The 10540-nt window shown below is 39.7% G+C and overlaps 2 protein-coding genes across 2 annotated transcripts in view; one reads left to right on the forward strand and one right to left on the reverse strand.

Moving 5' to 3' along the window:
- Positions 1–1611, forward strand: part of creb3l4 (cAMP responsive element binding protein 3-like 4) — a 16625-nt gene extending 15014 nt beyond the window's left edge. Inside the window, exon 10 of the mRNA XM_078287414.1 lies at positions 1–1611. This exon is cut by the window's left edge and continues 735 nt beyond it. The gene's annotated coding sequence lies outside the window, so the exon portion shown is untranslated.
- Positions 1612–2494: 883 nt separating this feature from the next.
- On the reverse strand, positions 2495–4982 carry LOC139918701 (complement C1q tumor necrosis factor-related protein 3-like). Its single transcript, XM_078287060.1, has 3 exons — positions 4742–4982; positions 3707–3835; positions 2495–3166 (listed from the first exon to the last, which is right to left on the reverse strand). The coding sequence occupies exons 1-3, from the start codon at positions 4980–4982 to the stop codon at positions 2877–2879; spliced, it is 660 nt and encodes a 219-aa protein (XP_078143186.1). The 3' UTR covers positions 2495–2876.
- Between the last annotated feature and the right edge of the window lie 5558 nt (positions 4983–10540).

Raw genomic sequence — 10540 nt, forward strand, 5'->3', positions numbered from 1 at the left:
AACCTCCTCAGTGTCCCCTCAAGGTCCCTGGACCCCAGTTTGAGGGATCACTGCAAACAGCCACCCTGCCAGCAAGAAGCATCCAGAATCTGTTGCTATGGAGAAGTGTGGCGTTCAGCCCGGCGTCCCACCTGGATCCTGTTCAGGACGTCTTCACCTCTCAGCCTCGGCCTTATTACCAGATGGAAACAGGGTTCAACCAATACGTTTGTGTTGGTAGTTTGAAATACAGTCTGTTATGTTTTTTCTTCACAAAGCACTTGTTATATCTGTACTGACTCTTTAATTAACAAAAAAACCTAATTAAAGCCCCTGGCATTTTAGCATTATTAGCAGTTCTCATTAAATCCAACTGCTAATGCTAGCTGCAAGCTGCTCCCCATTGGCTTCAGTGAGCAATGACAACAATGCTAACAAGCAGTTTGTAAAGTAGCCTAAGGACAAAAAGACATTTTTTTCCTAAAGTGCCTGCCGAAGAACATTAACAGACTAAAATTGAAAATGTCATTTTATTCCTTATATGTTGTTTCAGCTGGGATGGGGGTAGAAATTAAATTATGGTGATTGTGCTCAATCATTTTTGAAGGGATTTTTCCAGACTGTTTTCTACTTGTAATGTGGGTTTGAAGGGATGTTTTGCTTTGGTGTAACATTTTCGTTTTTCAGTACCATGACTCAGTAGGACATTTCAGATGTTGACCTTTGACCTTACCTGTCCACTAGAGTGTGGACTCACCACCGGTATTCAGGGTATTTATTTACCCACAAAATTAATTCTTGAAAAAGTATTTCCAGAACACAAAGGAGTAGAGAGGGAGAATCCTCTATAATTGGTGTATTTTTTAAAACCTTCCCAGTGCAGCCACAGTTTTCTGCTGGAGCAGCTGGGAGTTCGGTGCCTTGCTCAATCCAGGGAGTTCAGACAGTACAGGAAGTCTTATCAGTGCGGTTTACCAGAACAGCTGATGAAAATGTTTGTTTGCTCACAAACTTGTAAGAGGACATGTGGACTGAAAACTACAAATGTTCTACCAAAGTGAAGTATTGTTTTGCCTTTTTGTAAACGATTTTGGACCTTTTGAGCGCGGATCCTCTTTTTTTGGAGGATTTGTTGAGTGTTCGTGAAGTATGAATGTTTTTTTTTTTTTTTGCCAAAAGTTGAAAGTCCTCATGAATGATCGATGGAATTGCTTTCCTTACACATACTTAGAGCATTTCTTTCTGTGTCTGTTTCAATGCAAGCAAAGTGAATTGGGTTTATTTTCAAGAGACTACTCCAGTAACAGGATGAAAAATTGCTAGTTTTTCTGACCTTTCGACAAATGCTTGTAACGCTGTGTTCAGGTACCTTGAACCTATTAATGAGATTTGTGTTTTGCTCTGTGATGATTCAGCTCTCCTGTCTTCAGCCTGTGCTTAAGAAATGGCCTTTGGCCCTCTTTGGCTCCAAGATAAACAGTTTGTACAATCCAAACAGTTTTATCTGAAGCATAACACTGCAGTGGAATAACACCACTCCGCCTAAAAGCTTTGCTATCTTTGTGTGGGATACCTTCATTCATTAGCTCATAGGCTTTACGTTTTATATTTATTAAAAGGGAACAACCAATGGAGGCCGTGTCTGATTTCTTTTTTAACTCTTTACTAACAAGGCAGCTTGACTTAACAGCATCTTCTAATTTGCAGTAAAGCTGAATGTAACTCTGGTAACCATATTTTGACTTTTGACATTTTGTTTGCATTTAAAGCTGCACTAGGCAAGATGTTTATAAAAAATACACCCCCAAATCTCAACCTGGCGCTGCAGCAGAGCGGAGCGTCTCATCTGACTGAGCCGCTGCAGATTCTCCCTGTTTGTCCAAATTAAATCCTGCTGTCAGTTTGCTCACTGGTGGGAAATCTCCTCCACACAGGAAGAGACCGATCCAGACTGAAGAGGGAAATCCAGAAGAGTCTCCGTCCTCCAGCCCAGCACACAGTAAGAAGACATTTAGCTTACTGACGTCTAGTTACAGCTACAATAATCCTTTTCTGTGTCTGGAGACTCCAGTGGAGTTTTTGTTCCAGAACAGAGTTCAGACCGGAAAATGAGTTGAATTAAATCTCAGCAGCTGACCAAGTAATCGTTGAGTCATTTGTATTGATTAACAACTTTATTAACCTCCACAGATATATAATGGTCATTTTGTGCTATGAGGAAAAAAGCCTTAGTACTAATTGCTCCAGAAAGTAGGCTAGATGTCAGGCTTTACACAGATTTGGTTTGGTTTAGTTATTCTTTAAGTTATAATAATGTTAAAAGTATCACTTATTGTTTGATGTTATCTATTAAAACACGCACAGCTCCCTGCTTGGAGTCATGAATTCCAGAAGTGTGTCGACAGGCAGCAAACAAGGCAGCAAATCACTGATGTCAGCAGTCCAAGATGATGAAAACAAAAATTTATATTTATTTTAGTTATTTTCACACTAATACAATCAACTCAACTTACAAAAAGTGTGTAATATCTGCTGCAGTTTGTTTACAGTTGATTTTAAATTCATGAATAAAAATGATTGTGGATTTTGGGCGTTCCAACGCTTCCAAGCAACTAGATTAGATCTGGTTCTTCCACTTAAATAAGAAGTGAACATTATTGCTTAAAGAGGAACTTCACATCAAATCCAATTCTGTGTAAAGCCTGACATCTAGTGGTAAAAGCATGCTACTGAAATTGTCATCTGCTATTGGCTGATCTTTGGTACTGGGTGATGTCACCTTCTATAGAGTACAACAGGTGGTGACAAAAGATCAGCCAATAGTAGATGGCCAGTTAAGTTCCCTACTTATCACCATCAGATTAGGCTTCACACAGATCTGTGTTTAAAGCTCCTGTTTAGTTCACAGTGAACAGCAGGAAGCCGCTGAAGGTGTTGTGGCTCTCGTTGTTGTCGTACAGTCCTTTGTTAGCAGGGAGACGCAGGAAAACGACGTCGCCCTTCTCCAGCTCCAGAGTCACTCCGTTGGACATGTGTTCAAAATAACCGTTGTTAACGTTGATTTCGTAGGTCAGCATTATCCTCTGGTCGTTCTTATATAAAGCTACACCCATGTGCACCGCGGACCGGTAATCCATGCCGGTGAATCTGAAGTAGTAGACTCCTTTTGTTGGTGCTGTGAAGATACCTGCGGTGAAGGAGAGTCAGAGGAATCAGCTTGTTTTGTTCACTGTGGACAGACTCAGGAGACTCAGGTTAGACTCAGACGTCTAAAGGGAAGAGTTCAGGTCAGAGGTAGGGACTCGAGTCACATGACTTCAGTCCAAATCTGAGATTAAAGTCAGAAATTTATGAGAAAAAAAATAAACTCTGAAATTTGCAAGAAAAAATTGAGAATTTCTGAGATTAAAGTCAGAAATTTACGAGAAAAAAAAGTAAACTTGATGCCATGTTTGTTGCTCCTCGTCATGTTCAGGCTCTCTGTGTTGTGGAGACTGAAGTTTTCCACCTGGTTGATCCTGCCTCGCAAAAAGAGAAGCAATGCGGTTCCTTGCCAAAAATATGATTTTTCCATTTTTTTTCTCGCAAATTTCTGACTTTAATCTCACAAATTCAGAGGTTTTTTTTCCCCTCTCTCTGGCTACGGTTAACAGAAAGTTCACCCACACTGGCCCTGATAAGCTGCCCTAGCCGTGTCATTAAACAGTCTTAATGATATAATTCCTACCTGTGACCGGGTTGTAGGCCTGGCCGACGTTAGTGAAGACGTTGGTGTAGACCAGCGTGGTGTCGGTGTTGAAGGGTCCCAGCAGGCCGGAGTCCGTCAGAGCTGCAGAGAACGCCACCTTCGGTTTCTCTGTAAAAACACAACAATTATCTTTCTTCTCTTTTTCTCTCTAAGCATAAACAATTAAGCCATATCACACTCTTTTCTACAACAGTTCTGTAAACAAAGCTATTTTTCCAGTAATGGTAATTTGAGACAACAGATTATGGTTTCTGTCTTTTATCCATCTCAGTTCCTACAGTTACTACAACACAGAACCTGTTTCTATCAGAACAGCTGTACGGCGGAGTGATACAGACTGTGAAACGTCCCACTGCTGTTAGACTCATGGAACGCCTCCTGTCCAATCAAATTACTCGACCGGAACTAACTGTTGTATAAGATATTATTTAGAAATGATAATAATAATAACAAGATTATTTACAAATTTTGATGTATATCTTGCTTTAATCCCAACCTTCAACAACATAATGAACTGTAATGAACTGAGCAGTTGTGTGTGCCTGTGTGTGTGTGCGCGTGTGTGTGTGTTGTGTGTGTGTGTCTAATAGAAGTATGGGAGGGTGTTTATGCACTCTTAAATAAGATGTGTCATTTTTAACACATCTGTGTCTTCTTTGGGACAACACACACTGTGTTACTTTTCAGCACGTTAATGATAATACATTTTAACATGATATGTGTTATTAATATATAACACAGGTGTGTGTTGTCCCAAAGAAGACACACAGATGTGTTAAAAATGACACATCCTTTGTAAGAGTGTGTGTGTGTGACCTTGTGTATGAAAGGGAAAGGTCAGTGTGACTGGTTAGAGCTGTATTTTTGTATTTCATGTTTTTGTCTGAGTTTCTTTCCACTCTTCCACCACAAGACTTCCTCTGAACTGGCATGTTGAAGTTCAGTTTGCCCAGTTTTTGACTCCTGTGTGTGTGTGTGTGTGTGTGTGTGTATGTGTCTCAGTGTGTCAGTTACCTGCCTCCTCCCTCCTCAGCTGCTCCACCTCTCCTCTCAGCTGCTCCAGCCGGCTGTCGGCGGCGGTCAGTCCGGTCTTCAGGCCGCTCAGCTCCGCTCTCTGCTCCACCACCAGGTCCCGCAGCGCCCTGAGCTCCGTCCAGAGGTCAGGCCGGACGGTCGCCGCCTCGGCGTCGTCCGGTGTCCCGCTGTCGGCCTCTGACCCGGACAGACAGAGCAGCAGGAGAGTCAAGTACCTCATGGTGACCTGACAGGGGGATCTGAAGGTCCGGGCGAGCCGCTGGGAGTTTTAGCAGGAGAAAAACTACAGTGTGTCACAACCGCAACACAAAGGTCACATGATGCCTTCAAGTGCTCCTCGTAAACTCCTGCTTCTTCCCACTGAGCACTAGATGTGTTTTCAATGTCTCAGTCTTATGTATCGCCCAGTTTTAGACCAAGCAGTAAATACATTATTACATAGTCAAACAATGCATAAACAGCTGCAAAATATCAAAAATACACACCAGAGAAGTCTGTATGTTACTTTCACTTTTAAACCTATAATTACGATATTTCCAACAGCACTTGAAGGCAGCATTGGTAGAGAGTTATTATTTTTTTTAAAACAAAGATCAGACACTGCAGTTTCTTAATATTGCAATACTTTCAGAGCTGAGAAGCAAATCTGAATTTTTGGATGATGATTCAAATCAAGACAAACAAATCAGTGGAAGACAGATGCATGACCAAACTTTACTTCACAAACACATATAACCTTTAGCAAAAGTTCAGGACAAATTAAACTCAGGGACAAAATGTAAAACTATCAATACTCACTGGGAATGTTTGTACACTATACAAATAAAGACAAATGATAAACCTGGTTATTTTGCTCGATATTGTGATAATGATTATTAATCATGATTATAAGCCTCAATGATTTTGGGAACATAATTAATTTATTACACTTTTTTCATCTTATATCACTATCATGACTGTTTTCAGCTGCAGTAGAAGTTTACTGTACTAATCCATTTATTGTTTTATTGTGTTATGTAAAGCACTTTGAGTTGAATTCTATGTACAAATGGTACTATATAAATAAACTTATTATTATAAATTAAATTAAGTGATTTAAAGTGCCTACTTGCCCAGACTACTCTGTGATTATTAATTGTTGAAATTAAAATAGCAACATATGAATATACAATACATAATCAATTTACAACCTTAACTGAATTCTTAAATAAGTGCTACTCTTCTGCATGGTGCCTGCAGGTAAAACGTCTTCCTGTGCTGTTCGGCCTGTAGGTGGCGCCACCGTCCCACAGTTAGGTCAGTGTGACTCCAGCTGATGTTCTGACAGGAGCCATGAGGGACATGAGGGACAAGCCGCCATGTTGGAAGAGTGACAACAAATTACAAAGACTGTAATGTTTTCATCTCTATGTCCCAAACAAAAAAGTGAAACCTATAGCCTAGTTTTTTGTAGTGTGTGTGTGTGTGTGTGTGTGTGTGTGTGCGGGGGAGTTTGGGGAAGGGGGGTGGGGGGCAAATTAGGCTGTTGATGGGGAAACAAGATGATTTTATAGACTATCAAGCATGACTGCATAGAAATTAGGCATTTTTTGTCTCTTTAACTTTTTTTGATTTTGTTGTCTTTCCTTCAGCTTGGTGCTGTGTGTCCCGAAGGATTTGAATATGGATTTGGACGTTTTCAGGCCAAGTGTGGCTGCACAGCGATCTGATCTCATAAGATCTGATCTTTAGAATGAATCACATCTCAAAATTCGCACTGAAACGCCAAGTGTAACCTCGGAAATCCCAGAGCTTTGGACTCCCACGCTTTTTTGTTGTCTTCATACCAAAGCAAGGCATGAAGTCTAAAGTTTTTTTGATTTTGAACAGATTTACTCTTTTTCGCACCTCTGTTTGGGTGAACAAATTATTTCTTGCTCTTCTTCCTCCCCAAATCCTCCATCCTCACCCTAAACCCAGAGCTGCAGTCACATTAAACCTCAATTTGTTCTGCTGGGACTGATGACTCGGTTCTTATTAACATAATGTGGTGTTGAAAACTAACACTACATGTGTATCGCCCCAAACTAGACACATGAGACGTGTTGAAAATGACGCATCCTGTTTAAAAAGGAAGAAAAGGAGCGGTGACATCTGGTCACAACGCAGCCAGTCTGGTTTTCATTAACCAAAACATGACCTGGTTTTAACTGAGTCACTTCATGCTCTGTAACAAGAACCACTTAAACCATTAAAACCACTTAGGAAATCAGTCCTGCTGCTCCATTCCCAATCATCCTGTCATGACCAGCCTCCATTCAAACTTTTGACTCCAGTTTAGTTACAATAAGCCAAATACATAAGATTTTTTTTTTTAAATACCAGATCAAAGGAATGTAAAGCAGTGAGGTTCCTTATACCATGTGTTGAAAATAAATGGATATCTTAACATTCTGACTGACTATTCTGACTAATCGCTTTCTATTTCTTTTTAGCCATGCACTTGTCACATCACGGGAGAATAAGCCGTCACATTTTATCCATAAACTGATATTAAAGGGATAGTTCACCAAAAAATTTAAATTTGGTCATTATCTAATCAGATGAGTGTTTTTTCTTCATGTAACTTACCAGCAGTTCTCCAGGCTCCCTGCCGGAGAAGCTTTCTTCCAAACAATTGCAATAAATGGAGTTCAGTCCTTTAGGCTTCAAACAGGGCAAAAATGTCCATAAATGTCTCCATACAGCTGCAGCATAATCCTTCTGATGCTGTGCCATCGCTCTGTGAGTGGAAAAAACATAATTTTATCAATTATTTAATGCAAATCGAGTCTTCCTCCTGTATTCAGCTTCCATGTTCCCAAACCTCAGACATTAGACCAGTGGTTCTCAATGTGGAGTCCGGGGACCACCAGGGGTCCTTGAGGGGGTTCCAGGGGGTCCCCGGTAAACTAGTGAATTGTTAAACTTCACCATTATTTAATTTACAAGAAGTTAACACAGTTAGAGAATGTAGAAGAATGACTGTTCTGATCATAGTTTCTCTGTTATCTCTCTACCTGCAATACAGACAGTCATGGAGTTCTGGACAAAATCAAATCTGACAATAAAAATATTCTCAGATTTGGGTCAGAGAGACAAAATCTCATCAAATGGGGGTCTGTGGCTCTAATGTGGACTAAATTAGGGTCCTTGATATGAAAAAGGTTGAGAATCACTGCATTAGACCTTAGAAGGTGCCTTAGACCACTGAGCCACCAGGATGCCCGTTGGAGTGGTTATCTCATTGTTTAAAAACATAAAATCACCCTGTTACCCTGTATATAATAAATTGTTGCCAAAAGTAATATCCAGGTGTCAGTAAGCCATAGGACTGTATTTCTAAATCTCTCTTATGAGGCTAAATTAGCTCTGTTTGTATTTGCAAACCTCTTCAATACTCAAACACTCACCAAAAAACAACCTACCAGCCCACATTTACATGCTTGGCTGTAGATATCACTTCAGCCACTAACACACTGGAGAGCCTCTCTGATCACTGATTGCAATCTACTAATTGTGTTGCATTGCAGAGATTGCATTAACCTCATCTCAGCAGAATCTCCATTGGAAATGAAGCTTCTGTCCCTGCTGTGTGCTTTCGGTTGGTTAAAGGGCGGGACCATCAATCCTGTCAGTCAAACACTTTGTCGAGCTGGGCGGTGGGGGGGTGGGGGTATCTTCAGCTCAGTATCTTCTGAAACAAGTGTAAGGCTATCAGGCTGAGAGCTTCACCTGCTAGAGGCCGCTGCAAGATTGCATTGGCCTATATAGCCTTAAAGGTTCAGAGGATCAGAGTTCCTGAGCACCTGCAAGTATTTACCTACTTACAGCTGTAATTACTGTGCAACTTATTATTCTTACCATGGATTTACCTGGTAAATACCTAATCTTTACTTGGTAAATTCATTGGACTTAACCGGTAAATACCTAGTTTTTACCACTGCTGCCATATATACGTCCTGAATTTCCCCAACGGGATTAATAAAGTGCTATCTTATCTTGTCTTATCTTATCTGTAAGTACTAAGTGTTTAAATCTAACTTTTACCTGGTACATGTCTTATTATTTACTCCTCTCTTTACATCTCTCTATCTCTATCTCACACCAGTAGTATTGTTAGTTCTAGTGTTTCTCCACATTAAGACTACATTTCCCATGAGCTCCGTTGCTTCCCCCCACCCCTCCCCCTCCCTGAAGAGGATCAACATGTTGAAGTGATTTTTCCATCTGCCTTTCTCTCCTTCCATCATTCAGTCCATCCACCTGTGGAAAATAAGCTTTTCCTCTACTGTGATTTTCATGAAGCGCTACACAGTCAATCTACATCCTCTACTCTGCAAACCAGCCTTTATTAAAGCAGAGTTTAAAGCTTTACTATGTTTAAAGTTTTACCGTTTGTGTTGTTCCTTTTTTTTGCAGCACTCTGTAACTCATAGTTGCATAGTAATAATAATAATAATGTTTATTACATGTGACCCGCCTCAAACCTTATTTTTAAAAGTGTAGGTGCTTGTGGAGATGCCTGTGTAAAATAAGAGCTTTTCTCATGTTGTTGAACATAAAGTGTGACTCAGTCTATCTTTGGAGTTCAGTCTTCTGCTGACCTTTGAATATTGAGTGATAAAAAAAATGGAAGTGTTGCATCAAGACGGGAAGTTAAAGATTAATGTCTCAGGTCGGCTCTTGTCAAAGGCTTTCCTGTTCCTGTTCCTGTTCTTGTTTCTGGGACGAAGTTTCATTCAATACAGCGACTGTGACAAATGCATGAGGACAATCACCAATACATACTGGCAAGAGTTCATGCATTATATTGTGGGGAAATCTAGCCTGAACATTACAGTTATAATGAAGGACGTGATTCTTTATTTTGATAATGACAGGAATTCATATGTAGCTTATGTTAACATGCTCATTTTGATGGAAAAATGTCATATTCATAAGGAAAAATGTGCAAAATCTGCACCCTGCTTTAAAGTGTTTTTAATTGAGATTAACAGTCTCACTGATTCCTCGAAACACCAACAGAAAAATATATAATTGAAAATAAAAATAAAAAATTTAAAGTTTTTTCTTTTATAATTTAATTTGTAGGCCTATTTGATTTTGCCCTGTACATGTATTTTATTTTACTGAAAATACTTCTAAAATAGTTCTGTTTTTAAGGATAGAATTAGTGTGTTTTGAATACCAACTGAGGAATTTCAGTCACTGCTTTGCTGTGACGAGACTGTAGCTGCTGAGGTACAACTGAACTGAAAACTCGTGTTTATGAACTTGTTGACTTGTTTTTGCTCTTTATCCTGTAGTAGTGTTGTTTATGTGTTTGTTGGGAATCCAGTGTGGTTTTTTCAGTCTTAATGAGCTCTGGGTGTGAATGGAGTCAGCGGTGCAGGTGACTGACTGTTTGATGTCTGCTTTTTCCTTTCATTTTGAAGCTCTTTGTAAACTCTTCTTCATCTTCTTCATCTTCTTATGATTCATTATAGTATTATTGCTGCTGTAGCTATTTTTATCATGTTATAAGATGTTTTTCTTATTATTATCCAAGGAAAACATCTATCCATAAACCACAAACTACCACATAGAGCACACAGCAAAAGTGAAATATATTATATTTCATATATATTGTGAGAAATACACAATAATGGTAAAGTGGCTTGGTGGTTACTGTAAGAGATTCCCCAACAGATTTGAACCCCCAAATTCCTGTTGAGGGATATTTATATATGTGAAGGAACAAAACAAACTGAGACGCTG

The sequence above is a fragment of the Centroberyx gerrardi genome, chromosome 12 (genome assembly GCF_048128805.1).
Source record: "Centroberyx gerrardi isolate f3 chromosome 12, fCenGer3.hap1.cur.20231027, whole genome shotgun sequence".
In the NCBI taxonomy this organism is placed as follows: domain Eukaryota; kingdom Metazoa; phylum Chordata; class Actinopteri; order Beryciformes; family Berycidae; genus Centroberyx; species Centroberyx gerrardi.